At 43.0% G+C, this 22,301-nt stretch overlaps 1 protein-coding gene across 2 annotated transcripts in view; it reads right to left on the reverse strand.

Annotated features, from left to right (window-relative positions):
- Nucleotides 1-1,913: 1,913 nt before the first annotated feature.
- Nucleotides 1,914-22,301, reverse strand: part of sema3h (sema domain, immunoglobulin domain (Ig), short basic domain, secreted, (semaphorin) 3H) — a 124,074-nt gene continuing 103,686 nt past the window's right edge. The window contains exons 9-18 of one of the 2 annotated variants that reach the window (XM_040193327.2): nucleotides 14,104-14,173; nucleotides 9,597-9,741; nucleotides 9,372-9,461; nucleotides 9,018-9,147; nucleotides 8,791-8,879; nucleotides 8,493-8,534; nucleotides 7,725-7,879; nucleotides 7,154-7,215; nucleotides 6,558-6,700; nucleotides 1,914-6,295 (exon numbers count right to left, since the gene is read on the reverse strand). In XM_040193327.2, coding sequence (XP_040049261.2) covers nucleotides 5,834-6,295; nucleotides 6,558-6,700; nucleotides 7,154-7,215; nucleotides 7,725-7,879; nucleotides 8,493-8,534; nucleotides 8,791-8,879; nucleotides 9,018-9,147; nucleotides 9,372-9,461; nucleotides 9,597-9,741; nucleotides 14,104-14,173 — 1,388 coding nt within the window. In that variant the 3' untranslated portion in view covers nucleotides 1,914-5,833. Of the gene's footprint in view, nucleotides 6,296-6,557; nucleotides 6,701-7,153; nucleotides 7,216-7,724; nucleotides 7,883-8,492; nucleotides 8,535-8,790; nucleotides 8,880-9,017; nucleotides 9,148-9,371; nucleotides 9,462-9,596; nucleotides 9,742-14,103; nucleotides 14,174-22,301 lie in introns of both variants that reach the window. The other variant, XM_040193326.2, reaches the window with a different exon arrangement.

A 22,301-nucleotide genomic window follows, 5' to 3' on the forward strand; every position in this document is an offset into this window, starting at 1 on the left:
TGGGGCGCTTTTATGAGCAAAATGGTGAAAAGAAAAGGGCTGGTTGACTGAGCGCTGGGGGAAAAAGTCATAAAAGTGAATGAGTCACCCGTGTGACAAATGCCAAAAGTGTCTCCTCCTAACTGCTTGTTTCCTACGATGAAGTGCATAATCCATCCACGGGGCAGTTTTTTATTAAGTCCCTGGGAGGGAACGGAAAATGACAATAAATATAGATTCATTATAAATGACCACGCCTGTAAATTCTTTCTATAATTGTGCCACAGGAACACACGTCTGGAGGCAGATGTTGAAACCGTGGCAATGGATTGCTGTCAAATAACAATACCAGCCCTTTTTTTTTAACAAATGTGCTTTACGTTTGTGGTTTGAATCACAGCTTCACTATCTTCATGAAGTACAAGATTGATGTAGAAATGCTGAATAAGTTTTGCTGTTTATCTGTTCCCACAGCTGTAGTCAGACAAGAGCTGTAATCACTACCTGATGGTCATGGCCAAAATTTTTTGCAATGATAATATTATTTTGATATCTTTTAGAAAATTTTAAAGACAGGAAATAACTTCATACATCTTTATTCAGCATTTTGTTTTGGCTGATGTAACACGCTTAATATAAGCGTGCCGTGAGGAATATCAATATATACTTGTTAATACAAGTATAACGCAACATCCCCACAATTATTACCAAATGTAGTAACATAGTTGTATTCTAAGCTAACAGCTTTGTAAAGCTATTGTGAAGACGCTAACATGTAAACACCAAAATGTTTCTATTTAAGTGTCTGTAATAGATGAAACGTGACTAATCAACAATGAGAACAAGTTCACATTGCTTACATAAAATGCATGGAATAAAAATCCTGTTCTATCCGATTCCTCTTGGCCTCAAAGGGAAGCTTGACACCAAATAGCCTTTATTTATCTAAATGGGATCTAGTTTGCGAGGTACGGTCTTATCCTTTGGCCACTCAGGTGAAAGTCTGTAAGACTGTAATTCTGGTCTCACATCCGTGCTGTCAGACAGTCGAGGCTCGTAAGATGCAGTGGGGAAAGAATGTCTCACTCCAAACGAATGCTGGATTTTAAATGCTTGGTTTTCTGTTGCTGTAATATCCTGTTCCTCAAAGTCCATTTCCTCCAAGAAATTCCTGTCAATGATTTCAAAGCTCACAAAGTCAAGCGCGCAGTATATTACATTTAAAGCCGCAGTGGCACATGGTTGACGAACAGCTAGTCAAGGCTGAAAATTAGCCTGCATGAGTGACATTAAAAACAAACAGCAGAAAACAATGATGCGCTGCCCCCCACATACCACAAGAATATGGAAACAGTTAAAAAACTGAAGGAAGGTTATCCAGCTCGATTGGAACGCATCTTTGACCCGATGATTGCTCAGCACAACATACCAGTATTTGAACATTAAATGGTGAAGTACTATATGTGGTCACTTTGGCAGGGGTGGGTAGTGGTTCGGGGTTGGATGGTATGTTAACAAAGTGATGGACCGCGTGTCTCAGAAATAAGGCCCCTGGAATGGAAGGAATCCTTGTAAAATAATTGTGCAAGAGTTTGTGTGCGAACCAGTTTGTGTTTAATATGCAAGCTCAAAGTAAAGTGTGTGAAAGACTCCAAAGAGCTGCGCTTCGTAGGTTAGGATCATGGACCAGAGAGATTAATAATGGGTTTTAGAGGAACAGTGTGGGAGTACTAATGGTGGAAATAAAACATCTCTAAGTATGATTTGATTGGTATATAATCACCTGAAAAAAGAACCATATTCATGTTATTTCAGAAGGGTCGCATGTATTTACTTGTATGTTATATGTACTGTATATACATGTTTTAGTGTGGTCCAGTATGTGTGCATATTTCTCATCACTATAATAAACCACAAAACACACAGACACATACTCAATTGAGAGCAGACCTTTATACATATCTACAAAAAGAAAAGAAAAAACAAAGTTCCTGCACATGAGCGATCAAGACAATTTAATTATGTCCCCAAAGAAGTTATTCAGGATAATAACAAGGACGAATATCGACACTGAGATGTTACCACAGTAATCAACAGTAAAACACGCAAGGCCGAGAGCAGCCGTGCACCAATCTTTGTCAGAAACACAATGGATGACATGCGCCGCCATGAAAATGTCAAGTTCTGCCTCTAAATCCTCCACATATACACACAGTGCGCGCTCATATACACACACGCAGCATCCACAAGTAAGAGACCCTCTAACCTTTATTTTTCATATTCTCTAGGTTGTTGAATTGGATGCATCTCCATGTGAGAGCCAAGACAAAATAAGAACTTTTGCTCAGGCAGCATACTAAATGAAATCCAAGCTGGCATCTTCTCACTAGCAAAATTCTGAAAAACAGGCGCCTAATTTGATGTGATAACTTTGGCTCACAGAATGTGTGAACGTCTTTGCAGAGTCTGCTTTTTTCATTTGCCAACAGTATGTTGCCCGAAGGCTGGTCAGTCATGTTGCCTTATTTACTGAACTGTAACTCTCTGTCTCTCCTTGCTTGCCTCTGATGTTTGCACTGTAACGTAATGGCTAGAAGGATTCTCTCATTGGTCTTTCTGAAAAGTCAAATGTCCCCGAGGTTCACATCCATTTTAAAAGGAATTGCAAGGCCAGCTAGCTGTACATCCTGTTGCCATTCTTTGTGCACAGCTGCTGGTTGTAGCTTAGCTGACATGATAATTGCATCAATGCACTCATCTTAAACAATTTCTCCCAAAATGTTTAACCATTAACAGCTGAACTGGATGATACTAAAGCTGGCATAACACCATTTTTTGATTATTACTACAATTCATTCATTTGTCTATGTACTAATGTAGAAATAACTTCTATTATCTTGGTTAAAGTAACACAGTGTTTACACGTTAATGCCCAATTGTGTATAACTGTGAACTTTTTAGCAACAAGATGTGTTGGCATTCAACAACCCAGACAGTATGTCGGTGGTGACGGCTCATACAATGTTGTTTGTGAATGCTCACAAACAAAGTGTGTTTGCTTATACTAACCTAAATGTCATATTGGACAGCAGAAAACACCAAATCCTAATTATAATTTGAATCTTACTGCAGCATCACACTCCCCCTCCTTTCCTTATTGAGGCTTGGCTGTCCCTAACACTTGTACACTTTCAACGTTTCAACCCACTCCCGTAGAAACTCGCTCTCTTCACTCAACCACACACATTCAGAAGTAGCTCGGGGCTGGTTGGCTCTTTCATGTGGCCAAAGCCAAGGAGCAAAGTCCAATGTGCATTTTCTGCGGGTTCGCTCTTCTCTCCATTCGTCTGGTTTATTTTTCGTTCAGCATCAAATTTGTCTAGAATCCCTCGCTGAGCTAAATGTTTGGTCGATTTAATGGCTTGGCTTCTGAACCTAAGATTCAGCTCCTCTCGCTGTGATCCCACTCATATAAAACATACGCACACACAAATGCATAGTGAACAAACACACATATTCAGAAATACACACAACCAGCAATGCAATGCAATGGGAAGCTAAAGGACCCGGTAGGATGACTAAATATAAGAAAATGCTGTTATGATCGGACTACTCCATGAACGTAAATGTGTTGTTCAGCAAACCATTTTAAATAAACCAAGTTTTAATTCAGTGAGTTTTTCTCTTTTCCGCTGTCCATTATCTCTGTAAACTACTGCTCCATCAGATCAGTTCTATTTCAGCATTTATTTAGTAGCCGCTGTTCTGGAAAACAACTTAAACCATCCGAGAAACAGAAACACAAGCCCTCAAAATTTCAGCTAACAGTACTTTGACCCAAAGCAATCACATAAGTGGCCAGAATCCCAATAAAATACCATGACTGCTGGCAGTATTCCTCTAAATTTCAACAGGTGGTGATGGAAACGTCTATCAAAAGAGACAGAAAACATGGAAATTACAAAAAAACACGGTGCAGATTTCATTGTGTGCGCACAGTAGATATATAGAAAGAAAGATTAGAACAATATACTTAAATAAGTATCCAGTTTATGAGACATGAAGGTTGAGTTGGTTGATTTTGAAATTCTGAAACAAGCAGTTTTACTGTAGACAAAAAAATAAATACGACTGAGCAGAAAGCAAAATAGAGATGGAACAAGTTGTGTTGATTTAACGTTATGGACAAATCACAATTTACTGCCTTGTAAAGTCACCAAAGTTGAATCCCACGAGTCCAGTCGCCACCGGTCCTGTTCAGCACTTTCTCAAGTTCCAACTAATAATAAAGGCTTATTATACATTGAGCCTGCATCATAATTTGCAGCCAGATTTTATGACCAGTTGGAGATACGAGACCAGCGACATATATTAGCCCCACTTTTTTAGTAGAGCTGGAACGACTCATTGTCATTAATGGCCCATTTAGGGGGGGGTGAACCATAGGTTGAAAAACATGCATGATCTGTACAGAGTCATCAGACATGAGCAAAGTTACAATCAGATAGATACAGAGCTTCACTTACTAGAACTCGGATATGAAATACATTTAAAATGTCTGGGTTTTGTCAAAATGGCCGTGTTTATGACGCTTAGTTTCATTGATTGTACCTCAATAGCAGCTAAACATGTATTTTCCCAGCAACTTATGAAGCAACTAAATGTATTTGTTAGCGTTGATGTGCAGATGTTTCTTCTTCCTACGTAACAATTAACATTATCTTCTAAATCTAGACACTGTACCCATGTAGGACTCCAGGCAAACTAAACCAACATGATAACACCAAGTTCCCCGTGTCTTCATTTCTGTTCCCCCTCACCGATACCGAGCTCTCAGGCGCTCCGCAGCTACAGATTTGTCTGTGTTCATTACCAGATAACATTTCTGAACCATGAGGAGACTATAATGGAAACATCTCCCACGTTGCGTTTGCACCACATCCTGGGAAAGTAGATCTGTGACCTCATGGAAGCGGACCCTGCCTTTGGTCTTTAGGTCACAGACCACCAGTCAGAAGAAACCAGTAAAACTCTGTGGGTGTAGTGTTGGCAGTGTTGGCATGTGATAAAGAACACTCATCAGTGCTATTCACTACTATTCACTACCTACAGTTGCCCTCTCAAAACCCTTCAACTATCACTGCTGATTGATTTGAACTCCTTTTCCTTCCATTTTACATCTTAGTTTAGCTGCTAAGCTGTTTTGAGTACAGTCTCGGCTGATGTGTTCGGGGCGCCTCTGAAGGTGAACTGCAGCCATCTATCCTTGTTTGTCTTCTTGCTTTGACTCTTCCACCGACATTGCGTGTCCATCAATTGGACAACATAGTGAAGTTTAGAAAATTTGGCTTGCAAATGCAATAACATAACTCTGAGTTCTGAAGCATTTTAGAGTTGCTTTTTCAAAGCGTACTGAATTTAATGGAAACCAGTGTCTGCCTGGAAGGTATGAAATCAATCTAAACACATCTGCCTTGCTTTAAAGAAGAAGGGGCAGTGTGCACGTGTTTCCCCTGTCTGTCTCAGAACGCAGGTCAGTTAAGACGCAGTCTAAGGTGTTCGACGTTTTCCTTTTTATTCACAAGTCTTTGTTCCTTTTGTTCACAACCTACTATACATCAGTTTGTTTATGTGTAGCTCGGTCTCACTATGAAGAAAGAATGCCTTTTTTTGTTTCTAGATAAGTGCATGCGCATGTCATAGTCTTTTTACACACAGTATGTATGTGTGTCTCAGTGTATAAGTTAAGTGTGTGTGCGTGTACATGTGTGTGTCTTAATGTGGACGTTAACATAGATGTGTGTGTGTGTGTGTGTGTGTCTGTGTTTAAGTCACTGAAAATCTGCGCTTTCGTTCAAGCGCTCCTGGGTGCCCTCTGCTGCGGCTTGCTCCTGCTTTTCCTCCCCGCTGCTCTTCCTCCTCCTCCTCCTCCTCCGCCTCCTCCTCGTCCTCCCCCGTGCTTGTACCTTTCGCCCTTCTCCTTGTTAGGCACTGCCATGATATCGCTATGGCGACGTTGGCTGCGTGGGGGGCGGTATCCCAGCGCCCGGCAGTGCTGGCCGAGGTTTCCGGGGTGAATCAGCGCCATCACATCCTCGTACCAGGGCTGTTGGCCTGGGCTCTGATAGGACGAGGCAGACCAGGAAGCAAGTAGGCGATTGGCTGAGGGACTCCAGACAGACAGGCGGACGGTGACGGCGGTCCAGTGGTAGCCGTGCTCCTCCACCTGGCAGTGGTAGACGCCGCCGTGAGACAGCTCAGCTTGACGAATCAGGACGCCGCGCTCAATCACCACTAGCTGGTCACCTGTGACCACCTGGAGAGAGAAAGGAATAAATGTATCAGATGAATGCTCAGGATTCAGGTTTTTTTGTATTTGGTCGTCTGGCCTTAAATGAGTGATGATTGGCTTGAAAACATATATGTTAATATGCACTCGCAACATACTCAGCAATTATTTGCAGTTGGTGCATATGTGTTGCAGGCTGGATTCTTAACAAAAGTAGATAGTTGGTATTGTAGAGAGAGAATAAAGTATTTCAGTAAAATGTGTGTGTGTGGAGGGGGGGGGGGGATACCTGGTTGAGTTCAGGACTGTTTTCTCCAGCCTGTTTGTACCAGGTAACGGCAGCGTGTCTGGATCGAGGCAGACACTCTAGGTAGGTGCTGTTGCCCTCGGCAACCATCATCATCCTCTGTTCCGCCTCGACCTGCAGTCCGGCTGGATGGACGAAAGAAAGAGATGCAAAATATGGTTAGAGATCCGTTTTTCGTTCCATTTTAGTTCTCATTGCTTTCCTTTGTCATATTATTTAAATGTAAGCCTATTTGACAACATACATTTACGATGCATTATTTGCATTCAGTGTGTTTAATGAGTATGAGTTTATCTGGAAGTGCTAAGGATGGAGGGGAGTGGTGCACATTGTAAAGCTCCTTGTACAGCTCCTTTCTATATTCAATAATACATTTATTATTTTGGGCCGTATAAAAAAATCTGACAAGAATGTTGTAATTTCCCTTGAATATATCTCACTGTAGCTGAGGCAATATCATTGGAAAGCTAAAATATTACACTTATGGCCTTCTTGAGGTTACGCCACTGCAACTGTATCTGTATGTCTGCTGTATATTGCTGAATAAACTATTGCTTGAACATAAGTTTGCTCCTCACCTCCTTGTCTGACACACTGAGTAAGCGGATCCTCATCCTCCCCTAAGTGACGAGCGTTCCTTCTGTGGAGAAGAAGACATCAAATACAAATAATAAGGAATCACAACCTGCTTTTTGCTCATAGAGCTACAGTATTCATTACACCATGGAATGTGTGGAAGTGTTTGACTTGACAAACTATATACTGATATTACAGAGATATTTATTATAAGGTAAAGTTGTTGGATTTTGTTCGTGCAAAGTGATCATTTGGGATGATGGTGCTACTAAGGGCGTCACTTGCAAATCTAGTGGAAATAAATCAATATGTTTTAAGTTGCAGAAGAAAAAGTGACCTGGCTGGGAAAAATGCTTGGAATTTAATTAGAAAGAATTGAGTTCAGATGTAATTTGACCCACATTTCAAAGTATCAACAAATGTGGTTTAGATCTCATTTGAGAAGATTGATTCCATAAGTTTCTCCTTAGCTATTCAGTCTTTAAAAGGGGGGAAAACAGACACTGTAAAAGATATCCAACATGGCCAGATGTGTGTTGTTTTGGATGAACGGATGTTATTGGTCATGCCTACCTGCGCACAGTGGGCATGTAGGGGCTGCAGGCATGTCCGTCCCAGGTGCAGTAGGGATCTCTGGCCAGGCAGCACTCAGCGCAGGCCTGACCGTACAGCTCACACTGGTAGAGCGCCAGCTGGGACACGCCCTCACTGGAGCCCACGAACAACCACTGCTGGAGGAGGATGAAGGGGGCCGAGTGATGAATGGTTGGGGTGGAGAAAGGGTAATGCATGCCGCAGAGCCAACAGAGAAAGAGCCTGTTCTATTTGCTCCCGAAAAACAGCTTGACTCATTGACAGTCAACCACTTAACCAGATACGTCTTCACTCTCTGAGTCACACATCCAACTCACACGTTAACAATCTCACTGTGTGGCCACAGGGAGTGTGTGTGTGTGTGTGTGTGAGAGAGAGAGAGAGAGAGAGAGAGAGAGAGAGATATTCTGATGCTTGCTTTTTATAAATTGGATTTTCGTGTACCAACTTCAGATTTTTATTTCATGAAACCTTGACTACTTTGAAAATGCAAAGCACATTTCTTTGTGTGTGTGTCTGTGTGTGTGTGTATGTGTGGCATCCCGTCATTACTGCAGCAACGGAGGTAGGGTAACCATAGCAACTGGTGATGAGGCTGTCCTTGGAGATACAAGGTGGAGAGATAAGTGATAAGTGCGATGTTGTGCACGGCCGTGTGTGTGTGTGTGTGTGTGTGTGTGTGTGTGTGTGTATCGGGGAGTTTGGAAGTTTGAAGGTGAGTTTCTGTTTCTCTCTCTCATCTGTTACCTTTTTCTTTGAGAGTGTCATGGCTGTCACAGGTGATTTGTGCTGTGAGAAATACAGAAAAGAAATCAAGGTTGAATTGAGACAGACTAAAAAATGAGTTGTTGCACTAGATAACAGACGATAAAAAAACTAAGGTATTTAATTAATTGCTAATACGCTAAAGATAGACGTTTGTCTGAAACTCTTTGGCTGCGGCTGGAAACCCCAATAATCTTAAACAGTGGGCAGACCAGTGAAACTCATAGTACACAATTACAAATGATAAATTGTGTTTTTATACACAAAGAGATTTCTGTACCTGAAAAACCTGCAGCTGCTCCAGAGTGACCTCCTGACTCTGCCCGTGTTCTCTGGGCAGATGGATGGCCTTGAGCACGAGGCCTGAGTCTGCAGAATAAACGTTAATAAATTAATAAACGTGCAGAAAACACAAACCCCAAAACACACACATTAGGATTGAAATGCCGAGCACACGATCCGACACCCTCCAAAACTTCCAGAAAATGTGCAGCAAACATGATCTACCTGTGCCGATAAACAGGACATCGTAGGTGCTGTCCACGGCCTCCACTCTGTCCACCAGGAGTTTGCTGAATTTATAGTGAACACCCACTCGGACCAGGAGGGGGCGCTCTCCCAGCGGCAGAACGTTTTCCTAACGCAGTGAAACGGGTGCCGTGGTTATGAACAATGCAATTTCTCCTATTGTATTTGGTTTAAGTCTATTCATCAGTGTTGGACTGTCGGCTCCTTTCATTTCCTTATCTCGTGAACTGGGGCGGACACAGAGGTAAAGTATCCTTGACCTGCTGTAAAATAGGCCACAGTCTAATGCAACTAAATTGAGGTTATTTTAAAAAGTGAATTATCAGCTTGAACCTGCAGCAGCGGGTGAGTCCTGCTGAAGAAGATGACATCATCGGGATATTCCCTGGTTGAGCTGTAACTTCCATACGTGCTACTGGGACACTGAATAGGAGAGAGAGAGAGAGAGAGAGAGAGAGAGAATGCTATAACAAAAGGGATAAGCATATCTGGGAGCAACTGCAACATTTTAGATTCGTGGTGTAATTTAGCTTGAAAACAGCTGCTCGAGTAACTCACAGTTCCTGGTCGCGGGTAGGGCACCTTGCCCATGAACTCTGCCCACTTATACTGAGGTCCCTCTTTATGAAGGAAATTTCCCTTGAAAGCTCGAACCACATCTTCCATTCGGTAAACGCACACCGCTGAACCGTTGAGGATATCGCTATGGAGAGACCCGAAAGAAAAGAGAGTCATTCACCACAGTCCTATAATCTTTCCATTCTCCAGCGTGTGTGGATCAAAACATAACCTCAGCATGTCTTTGATGAGTTGAAACGGTCCTTGAGCAGTAAAATAAATAACAAAGTTATGCGCTGTATGTACATATGCAGAATATGAGGAGCTGTGAGTTATTCTGGCTCGGTTTACTGAACGTAGTCCAACCCAAAGGCCAGCTTGGACTCATTTGCCGGTTTCAGCACTTCATCCCCCATCACAGCTCATCACATCCACTGCAGTATCTGGGTTAAAGATTCAAGTTAAGTTAGTGAGCAGAGCCACTATAGCAACGGAGGCAGTGTTGTGATGCATCAGGGTGGTTTCCTTAAGCTAAGATGGATCATACAAATGTTACAAATTACAAATTGTTAAGTTCAGAGGTCCCAGTGAGGACGTCTTGGCTACATAGGTCAGAGTTCATGTTGGTGGGATGTGGTTCAGCGCTCAATGGCACATCATCAAGGTTAAATTCTTTCAACAGCTTGAAACCCCCATGCAAGATACTTTCCTTCTTTAAAGAAATATTATCACCTGTGTCTGAGATGTGTAAGAATCCAAACACATGACCAGAAATAATAGAATTTATACATTTATTAGGGCTGTCAACATAAACACATTAATCTATGGGATTAATGTGGCCGAGATTAATGCAACAAATATTTTAACGTAGGTAACGTTTACTTCCGGTAAACCGGAAGTTGACCGTGGACACAAAACGGCTGCTAGCTGCAGTCAGTTACATCAAGATAAAGAGAGCTTTTTGCATTGGACGTAAAATGGACCACTTAAAGCACCGCTATGCTAAGCTAGCTGCTAAGCTACTTTCATCTCAACATTGTTACGTTACCGGCACACAGTCTGCAGAGGACCACCACTGTGTCCCTAAAAGACCGTGGTTTGAAAACGTCCTGGCTAAATGGTAGCAAATAGTAGCGGGCAGATCCAAAGCCTAGACCCTGGGCTTCACCGCACTGGACAGCAACGTCTGTGTGAGTGCACTAATGAGTGAAGCAGTGAGGAAAGTTTCCATTCACAGGGGATGACCTTTCAGGTCTCAGCTCTTCTGTGGTTGGGACCCCACCCTGGCTGATGCTTTGGATTTTTGTCCGTTCCCTGCTGAGATTCCAGACACTTTCCCGAACCCAGACCTAGACCAACTCCCTGCTCCGCCGTGTCAAATGTCGTCACACATCTGCTGCTACTGTAGAGCCCTGCCGTCCGGCTCAGAAACTGGGTTATTTTCAAAGCATGTGCTGCCGTTAAGTTTGCAGGAAATGAGGAACTGCAGTTTGTCGCTGCAAAGTTCACTGCAGTTTATTTTTTCTGGCTTTTCCTCACTCTATATTTCCCCCAACTATATTACATTCAGTGATTGTTTCAGTATTCTTTTGGTGCTCCAGACAAAGAATTGACTGATCATTGAATAATGTCTACTACTTTTCCTCACTATTTGATTCCCATTACGGGCTGAGCTGCAGGTTACTATTGCATAGCTGTTGTTTCAGAATAATGATGGACAGCAGGGTTTGCCGTGGGCGTGCGTGTGCATGAATGTGAGTGTCTACCAGCCTCCCTCAGTTGATAAAAGACAACCGTTCATTTATTTAAAACAAACCTGGAGCTCTGACAATGTTATGAGGTTGTTTGTTAATATTCCTCTCTTTCATCAGTACGTGCTTGCGATGACTCTACTGTGAGATTGTCAGTTGAATCAAATCAAAAAGCCCAATATTCGACTAATTGGGGTCAGTCTTCAGTATACGTATTGTATCTGTTCACCTGCTGTCGGTCTTTGTGAGAGCCTCTTTTTGAGTGTCTGACTTTTACAGTGCAGTTTTTGTCATTGTCATTATTCTGTCCCAGCAGGGAAATGCTATTATCTTCCTCTCTGGTATGTAGGTGGAAAATAAGCCTTTCCTAGATACTCACACATTCAAACATCCTTCTCAGTGCTGCCATTATATTTTCATGCTTTGACCTTGCTTTGAGCTTTTGACAAAGCCTTTTGTTTTACTTTGGCAATACTTTTTGCATTTCACAATTTGTTTACATGTTTTTCTCCTCAAAATCTCAAAGTTTTCAAAGGTCTCAGGCTCTGCTCTCTCCCTTCTCTCTATACCTTGAGGGCCGCTCCTACCGGGTAACCTGGAGAGGATCTGTGTCGGAACCTTGTCCTCTTACTACTGGAGTTCCTCAGGGTTCCGTCCTCGGTTCCCTCCTCTTCTCGCTCTACACCAACTCTCTTGGCGCTGTCATTCGCTTGCGTGGCTTCTCCTACCACAGCTATGCCGATGACACCCAACTAATTCTCTCCTTCTCTCACTTGGATACTCAGGTGGCGGCGCGGATCTCTGCCTGTCTGACTGACATCTCTCAGTGGATGTCCGCCCACCATCTGAAAATCAACCCCGACAAGACTGAACTACTTCTTTTTCCGGGAAAAGGTTCTCCTACTCAGGACTTTATAGAAATTTGGCAATTCTGTGTTAACGGCCACTTTGACTGCGAGAAACCTCGGTGGGACACTTGACAGCCAACTCTCCCTGACTCCCAACATCACTGCGACAAGACGATCCTGTAGATACATGCTTTACAACATCGGGAGAATACGTCCCCTTCTAACTCAGAAGACGGCGCAGGTACTGATTCAGGCTCTTCCCCCGCATCCCTGCAAGGTCATCTCCCGCCTGGACTATTACAACTCCCTCCTGGCAGGTCTCCCCGCTACCGCCATAAACCTTCCTAAATTCTCCCACACTACTCCACTCCTCCGCTCTCTTCACTGGCTACCGGTGGCTGCCCGCATCCAGTTCAAAACATTGGTGCTCACCTACCATGCTGTGAATGGATCGGGTCCAGCTTACATCCAGGACATGGTCAAACCCTACATCCCAACCCGCACTCTCCGCTCTGCATCTGCAAAACTGCTCATTTCTCCCTCACTGAGAGCAAAACACTCGAGAAGATCACGACTCTTTGCTGTCCTGCTCCTAAATGGTGGAACGAGCTCTCCGATGACAGAGAGACACCAGGACTGCATCTTCCGCCGCAACTAAATACACACCTCTTCAGACTCTACTTTGACTAAAAACACTAACAAATTGTAGCACTTAAATTGTACTTATAATGGCACTTATCTATAACAAGTTTCAAATTGGCTTACTTGATGAAATTGGACTTTCTTATTCTTCTGAGTTTGTATCTTATGGTTGAATGCACTTATTGTAAATCGCTTTGGATACAAAATAACTGCGTTTCTGCATTACTTTCATATTTTGAATTTCCCTTATTATTATTATAAGAGTAATAATAAAAGCAAAAAAAAATACAAAAGAAAGTCAATATTTGTGTTTTTTAAATTAAATGGTAGCGACCAATGTAGCGATTTCAATCAGAGATTGAATTCATGAACTTCCAACAATAATTTATTAAACAGGCATAAATATTGCAAAGGGCAAGTTGTTGGGGCTCGGACTCCATCCAGCCGTAGGGTAGATCAGGGGCCAGGATACCGAGATGAGATGAGGCATAGCCCCATTTTTGGGAGCCCAATAAGTGAATAAGTGGCTCCAGACAAAAGGACTTTAATAAAAAGTAAAGTTTAAATCTGAGTCGGAAAGAGTTGTCCCATGCGTGGGATACCAGGCCATTTCAAGTTGGGCCGGAAAAATTCAAGAACTTGACCAATCCTTTGTTTCATTACTACCTATGACATGCCAGATGTTTCCTGCTGAGTGCAGGTGTCACGAGTGGCGGATGGTTGCCTCTGGTGCTTGCTGAAATGTCCACTGACTGCAACCACTGAGTGGAGAACAGCTCTTAACGGACAGCCCCGATGCGATTGGTTTACGGAAACGGTGCACACGTCTGGTTGGCGAGGGCTCAACGAGCTGACTAAATTTGACTGAATTTACGCCTACGCTTTATATATATTTTGTCATATCTACACCTAGGAGGCCATAGGTGGTGGACTACACACCTTTGCTTCACTTCCATTTTATTAAGATCTGGAGTTGTTTCGTTTACAGTCAAAGTAAGAAGGTACTCGCAGTGTTGCACTAAAAAAACATATCGATGCAGTGGGTTGCTAATCAAAACAAATGACTCAACTCATTTCTTTTCACTATGAGCGATCTCTAAAGGAATGAAAACCCTCCACCCAGTGGAAATTAAACACACTCCCTGTGCCTCGCGCCAATTGCGATACTGCCACGTTTAACTCTTAAATAAGGATGCACAGATTTCAAATTGCCATTTCAAGTTACTGAAGTGCATTTCCTTGTTTCTATTTTGCAGAGGCACGTACCTGGAGGTGGTAAACAGGCCGTAGATCAGAGGATTCTTCTTGTCTTTGGCCTGGAGGATAAAGATGTCTTCTGAATGAGGGAACAAGGAAAGGAGGGAGTAATGAGGAAAAGGAAGGGAGAGAAACAAGGAAGTATTATTTCAGCCAGAGTGAAAAAGACAACAGTGTCTGAACTTTTGTAAAAATGTGGTCATCGTTGTACCTGCATGTGTGTTTGTGCATCTATCAGTGAGGGTTTGACAAATAGAGTCGGGCATGCTGGCAGCACGGCCGACTCGCTGCTTGAAATTCATCCGCAGCCATTAATTATCAGCCACAATGGGAGAGCAGAGCACCACAGGAGACCAACACCTGCTATCACACGTACTAACACCACACTTAAGCCCTCACTCTCCATTTCAAACACAGCGAATCAAAACATTTGAAATATTTCTCATCATCTGATAGCGGGGCTTCACACAGCGTTATCAGGCGGAGGGGGAATTTTCGCTTTCTCCATCTGTCAGTCTTCAGACACCATTTGCATTATGGATTTTTAGTGTGTTCTGGCATTTGAGAAAATACACAGATTGGCTGCACGGCGATGTTCATGTTTTTATATAATATGATATAATACGATTTTGATTTATCTTTTTATGGAACTTTACTGAATGACTCATTAAAGTTCTATAACGTATAATATAATAAGCACACATTACGTTTTACAAATAGAGCAAAATGCTGTTTTGATAAAATCGTTATCCTGTAGTTTCTCTCCTTTGCTAATCAAGTTCATTTTTGCAAATTAGAGAGGAAATGAAGTGTGTTACAGAAAAATGAACAAAAAGGTCCAAGATTTTTAAAAAACCTACACCACCTCATGCTCTCGAAGCGTCAATCCCGTTAGCAACATTTCTTTCCTGATATTTTTTGTGCTGCTCATCGTTGTATAATCCAGTTGTCTGCTGTCACAGCAGAGCCAAGGTTGTGCATTTCTTGTTTTTCTTCTGCACTTTTGTCTCAGATATGAGCGGAGCGCTTTGTTTTCTGTGTGGCATGCTGCGATATTCTATAAATACATGACTTTACTCGGCTCCCAGAGGTACGGTAGGACAAATAACTTTAAAAGCCTTAGAAACTCTAACAAAAGATTTTAACCGGAAAGTACTCCAGTTAATGTTGAGACACAAAGAGTTTGGCAGCCGCAACAAAGGTTGAAAAAGGGGTGTTCGAAACAAGGTATGGATGTGCTCCACATGTCTCATGCCTTTATTCTCAACTTCTTTTTTCCTCTCTTCGCTTCTCTCCTTTCCTCACCCATGTAGTTGCCGGAACAGAGACAGTGAAGCATATCACTGTTCCCGCATTCCTGACGTTCCTGCTGCTTCAGATGGCCTCCATGGAACTACAGCCCTGCATGAAGTCTAATCTCATCTCATCACACAGACACACACACACACACACACTTGCCACACACAGCGAAAGCTTCGGAAGCCCATACGCATCAAACAGAGAGAAATAAAAGCATCTATGGACACATGCCTGCACCCTGGAGGGACCAAAGGACATAGTCGAGGCCACGCTGATACGATACGTACGGTCTGTTGTTGTCTGCAGCCTTCTGGCTACACGCTGCTCACTCCCTCCATCCCTCATTTTAAAAAATCACTTTATTATTAAATGTTATTCAGTGCTATTCAGGTCTCATTTGAGCGGATATCTCTCTTTCGTTCGGTTCCTGTCCTCTATTGACCACTGATTTGATCATTTGCAGGTCAAAGGTTTCTAGACACGAAGTGAGTTGAGAGTTGATTTTGTTATTTTTTTACCAATGACTAAACTGCAAAACTGTTACTGTTTGCTGCTTTAATGTTTCAATATGACCAAAAATGCAGCACAAGCACATGACATAATATTGTTTAGAAACCTTGATATAATTTATGTAATTAGCTACTGCATGGACTTGGGTACAGTGGGCTCTGAGCTAAAGGTCAGCATGCTGACCTGCTCTCAGGGATAATGCTCATAGTCACCAGGTATAAGACAAGGTGGACCGACCAACCGACCCTGCCGTGCACGAGCTTCTGGCAAAGGAAAGAGAGATCTAAACTTTCTGTGAATGACAAGGAGCCTACAGCAGACAAGAGCAGCGTGATAATATTCTCGGTTCAAAATTGAAAAAGTATACTGCGTAAACTTAATGTAAACTTTGGTGAAGCCTGTAGGGAAAAACTCTGAATCGCTGCCTCCTGCTTGAAAGTCAGTCTGCGTCTCTCTTCTCAGCACCTCACAACGCCTTCAGCTTCTCATAATAACAAAGTTAAACTTTGGAAGACGCAACCAGAACAACAATATTCTTTTTTTGACTTTGAACAAGACGTCCCGGTTATTTACAGCTCAGCTTTGGAGAAATTCACTCTTATCTCTTTGTGTAGTACGAATTACTCCTTATTCGGTGCTGTTCTACCTCACCTCGTTTTTTTAACCGTATTGACTTTGATTTCAATCGTTTTTAACAGGGCAGAGAAAGCAAAGCACACACACACACACACACACACACACACTTATCACAAACACGAAGCACACTAAATATGAATCGGCTTCTGACTGCAAAGTTATCTTAGCAGGTGAGTCAAGATGAAGCAGGAAAGACTTATTAAAATATGTGCATTTGCAGTTATCTTTATTTCCTTTCTCTGTTACTGTCAGACAGGAGCCCCCCGTCTCATTCTAATGGTAATCCCTCATTCTGAGCTGCTTTCCTTTGTTACCCGAATTGTCTTCTCACATCTTTTTCTCTTTATCTTTCCATCTAGTGCTCATCCCTTATGCCTTCTTGCTCGAGTCCTGCTCGACTCCCCAGGATCCCTCTGGATGTCTCTCATCCTCTTTGTTTTTCACAATCGCCGTCCCTCCTATTCTCCATCCCACCCTCCCTCCTCCCTCCCAAGCTCCCTCCTCCCTCCCGCTATCTCTCGATCCATCGATCTCCCCATCCATCTGTCTGTCTGGCCTATTTTCTCTGGTGTCTTTTTCTTGCGTCTTTCTCTCCAAACAAAAAGCTGCTGTGTTTCACTCAGGGACGATGGTCTTGTGTAGCCTGGTGACCTGCAACCTCAGCCCCTATCTTCCCCCTTATTGTTCGGCCGTAGAGCCCCGGGCAAACACCCCTATCCTCCCTGCTTCTCTGCTGTTTTGTCCCCCCCCCTCATCTTACAGTATTTTTTGCCAATAACAGCCCTGCCACCATCTTGTCTGGTTATTTACCCCCCCCCCAGCTATTGGCCCTATTCCTTCTGTTAATGCACCTTTTTTCTATTCTCTTGTGATCCCCCCTCCCTCTCCCTCCCCACCCCTCCACCATTATCTCAATCCTGATGTCTCAATTTTAACAATGATGTCCAGACTGTCTCATCCAAGACTGCTGTAAAGGGCATTTTCACTCAGTGGCAAATGTCATTGTCTGAATACCTTTTGTAGAATTCACACTGAATCTCAGACAGTTTTTGACCAACAAATTTGTCAAGGTAAAACCACAGATTGAAATCTATTTCATTGGGATTTTTTGTAATGGACCAACACAAAATAGTCCGTCATCTGGAAGTCAGGGGGAAATCTTAAAATAAAGACAGATACAAATCAGTCTTTATCCTCCCCACCTCCTTTTTATTTATATGTAACACTCTCGGTTCAGTCCAGAACTGCTCCAGTGACATCCAAACATAGCTACTCTTTATTCGTCATATTTCTTCTTCCTCTGCCTCCTTCTATGCTATTCGAGGGTTAGCGGGTGACACGGTTTTTGTGCTGTCTCATGTCTGGAACATTGAATCTCTTACAGAAATGGCACAAAGTACCTCATTGTCTCTAGTGCTATAGCACCGAGACCATCCTTCACAACAACTACAACCACAGCAGCAGTAAGCAAAACAGAACATGTTACTGTGAGCTGGATGGTTTTTCTACTTGAATAGGAAACAGGAGGAATTTCCTCAATCAGAGAGAAAAAGCTAAACACTTTAACTTGACAGTTCAATAAGGCTTGACGTATCATTTCCCAGTTAGACTCATCAAGTAAACTTCTACTAGTCAAGGCACAAAAACAACTGAGCAGAAAACTCAAGGCAATCATTTGTAATTAGTTAGTCTGTAGTGATTAAGGACAAACACAACAATGCTAACTGGGCTAAATTTCTTGAATATGTGAGTCAGCAACTACTATGGTACACAAAAGGAGCAAGAGGTGGCTGTCGCATTTAGTGTATACTTCGAAATAAGTTGTTTGTAACTTCTCAGCTACAAAAATCCAGCCAAAAGAGCTGCAACGTGGTATCCATTGCCCAGCTGATATAAGGGACTCGCGCACAGTCCAGGCTTTACAGTTGTGGTGTGTTTGAGTAGTGGAGCATGGTATAAACACATCCATGAAAACCATTCTCCTGATCTGTTAATCTCCTGTTTATGTGTTTGTGTTTTTGTTTGAATGTATGTGTCAAAGCGTAATCGCAAGTATAATTATAAACCCCCTTATCTGAAGAAGGCCACAAGCATTCGGGGTAGACATGTGTGTGGTCCTAACAAGTCAGAAATTGATTGTTGACATCAAATTAAACTATAGTCCCATCTGTGGTGATTTATATTGATAAATCACCACAGATGTGATTTTTTACCACTCTTTCACTGCAACTTGTATTAAAAGGCGGTGAAATGTTCCAACAGTGGTCATCTAAAATCATTGTGTGGCTTCTCGACAATGGTGCTTGGCTCATCAAATTTATTTTTATTTTTAAACTAATTTAAAATCGTAGCTTTGAGTCCAAGGCACTGATGTATAGCAGAGTGGCGCAGCGGAAGCGTGCTGGGCCCATAACCCAGAGGTCGATGGATCGAAACCATCCTCTGCTAACTGATTTTTTACCACTATTTCACTGCAACTTGTATTAAATGGCGGTAAAATGATCCAACAGTGGTCATCTCAAATCATTGTGTGGCTTCTCGACAATGGTGCTTGGCTCATCAAATTTAATATTAGTATTAAACTAATTAAGAATCGCAGCTTTGAGTCCAAGGCACTGATGTATAGCAGAGTGGCGCAGCGGAAGCGTGCTGGGCCCATAACCCAGAGGTCGATGGATCGAAACCATCCTCTGCTAACTGCTTTTTTTGCACTCTTTCACTGCAACTTGTATTAAATGGCGGATAATGATCCAACAGTGGTCATCTCAAATCATTGTGTGGCTTCTCGACAATGGTGCTTTGCTTATCAAATTTAATATTAGTATTAAACTAATTAAGAATCGCAGCTTTGAGTCCAAGGCACTGATGTATAGCAGAGTGGCGCAGCGGAAGCGTGCTGGGCCCATAACCCAGAGGTCGATGGATCGAAACCATCCTCTGCTAACGCAGTATGAAGAAAGGACTCCACTGGCCTCATACATTAGGAACTGTCGGTTCGAGTCCCATCTGGGGTGATTTACAGCAGAGTGGCGCAGCGGAAGCGTGATGGGCCCATAACCCAGAGGTCGATGGATCGAAACCATCCTCTGCTAATTCTGTATGAAGAAAGGACTCCACTGGCCTCATACATTAGGAATTGTCGGTTCGAGTCCCATCTGGGGTGATTTACAGCAGAGTGGCGCAGCGGAAGCGTGCTGGGCCCATAACCCAGAGGTCGATGGATCGAAACCATCCTCTGCTAACTGATTTTTTACCACTCTTTCATTGCAACTTGTATAAAATGGCGGTAAAATGATCCAACAGTGGTCATCTCAAATCATTGTGTGGCTTCTCGACAATAGTGCTTTGCTTATCAAATTTAATATTAGTATTAAACTATTTAAGAATCGCGTCTTCGAGTCCAAAGCATTGATGTGTAGCAGAGTGGCGCAGCGGAAGCGTGCTGGGCCCATAACCCAGAGGTCGATGGATCGAAATCATCCTCTGCTAACTGCTTTTTTTGCACTCTTTCACTGCAACTTGTATTAAATGGCGGATAATGATCCAACAGTGGTCATCTCAAATCATTGTGTGGCTGCTCGACAATAGTGCTTTGCTCATCAAATTTAAAATTAGTATTAAACTAATTAAGAATCGCAGCTTTGAGTCCAATGCAGTGATGTATAGCAGAGTGGCGCAGCGGAAGCGTGCTGGGCCCATAACCCAGAGGTCGATGGATCGAAACAATCCTCTGCTAACTCAGTATGAAGAAAGGACTCCACGGGCCCCATACATTAGCAATTGTCGGTTCGAGTCCCATCTGTGGTTATTTACAGCAGAGTGGCGCAGCGGAAGCTTGCTGGGCCCATAACCCAGAGGTTGATGGATCGAAACCATCCTCTGCTAACTGATTTTTTTGCACTCTTTCACTGCAACTTGTATTAAATGGAGGATAATGATCCAACAGTGGTCATCTCAAATCATTGTGTGGCTTCTCGACAATAGTGCTTTGCTCATCAAATTTAATATTAGTATTAAACTAATTAAGAATCGCAGCTTTGAGTCCAAGGCACTGATGTATAGCAGAGTGGCGCAGCGGAAGCGTGCTGGGCCCATAACCCAGAGGTCGATGGATCGAAACCATCCTCTGCTAATTTGGTATGAAGAAAGGACTCCACTGGCCTCATACATTAGAAATTGTCGGTTCGAGTCCCATCTGGGGTGATTTACAGCAGAGTGGTGCAGCGGAAGCGTGCTGGGCCCATAACCCAGAGGTCGATGGATCGAAACCATCCTCTGCTAACTGATTTTTTTGCACTCTTTCACTGCAACTTGTATTAAATGGAGGATAATGATCCAACAGTGGTCATCTCAAATCATTGTGTGGCTGCTCGACAATAGTGCTTTGCTCATCAAATTTAAAATTAGTATTAAACTAATTAAGAATCGCAGCTTTGAGTCCAAGGCACTGATGTGGTGCAGCGGAAGCGTGCTGGGCCCATAACCCAGAGGTCGATGGATCGAAACCATCCTCTGCTAACTGATTTTTTTGCACTCCTTCACTGCAACTTGTATTAAATGGAGGATAATGATCCAACAGTGGTCATCTCAAATCATTGTGTGGCGTCTCGACAATAGTGCTTTGCTCATCAAATTTAATATTAGTATTAAACTAATTAAGAATCGCAGCTTTGAGTCCAAGGCACTGATGCATAGCAGAGTGGCGCAGCGGAAGCGTGCTGGGCCCATAACCCAGACGTCGATGGATCGAAACCATCTTCTGCTAACGCAGTATGAAGAAAGGACTCCACGGGCCTCATACATTAGCAATTGTCGGTTCGAGTCCCATCTGGGGTGATTTAAAGCAGAGTGGCGCAGCGGAAGCGTGCTGGGCCCATAACCCAGAGGTCGATGGATCGAAACCATCCTCTGCTAACTGCTTTTTTACCACTCTTTCACTGCAACTTGTATAAAATGGCGGTAAAATGATCCAACAGTGGTCATCTCAAATCATTGTGTGGCTTCTCGACAATAGTGCTTTGCTTATCAAATTTAATATTAGTATTAAACTATTTAAGAATCGCATCTTCGAGTCCAAAGCATTGATGTGTAGCAGAGTGGCGCAGCGGAAGCGTGCTGGGCCCATAACCCAGAGGTCGATGGATCGAAACCATCCTCTGCTAACTCGGTATGAAGAAAGGACTCCACTGGCCTCATACATTAGGAATTGTCGGTTCGAGTCCCATCTGGGGTGATTTACAGCAGAGTGGCGCAGCGGAAGCGTGCTGGGCCCATAACCCAGAGGTCGATGGATCGAAACCATCCTCTGCTAACTGCTTTTTTTGCACTCTTTCACTGCAACTTGTATTAAATGGCGGATAATGATCCAACAGTGGTCATCTCAAATCATTGTGTGGCTGCTCGACAATAGTGCTTTGCTCATCAAATTTAAAATTAGTATTAAACTAATTAAGAATCGCAGCTTTGAGTCCAAGGCACTGATGTGAAGCAGAGTGGCGCAGCGGAAGCGTGCTGGGCCCATAACCCAGAGGTCGATGGATCGAAACCATCCTCTGCTAACTCAGTATGAAGAAAGGACTCCACGGGCCCCATACATTAGCAATTGTCGGTTCGAGTCCCATCTGGGGTGTTTTACAGCAGAGTGGCCCAGCGGAAGCGTGCTGGCCCCATAACCCAGAGGTCGATGGATCGAAACCATCCTCTGCTAACTGATTTTTTACCACTATTTCACTGCAACTTGTATTAAATGGCGGTAAAATGAT

Source organism: Gasterosteus aculeatus, chromosome 2 (genome assembly GCF_964276395.1).
Source record: "Gasterosteus aculeatus chromosome 2, fGasAcu3.hap1.1, whole genome shotgun sequence".
NCBI lineage: Eukaryota > Metazoa > Chordata > Actinopteri > Perciformes > Gasterosteidae > Gasterosteus > Gasterosteus aculeatus.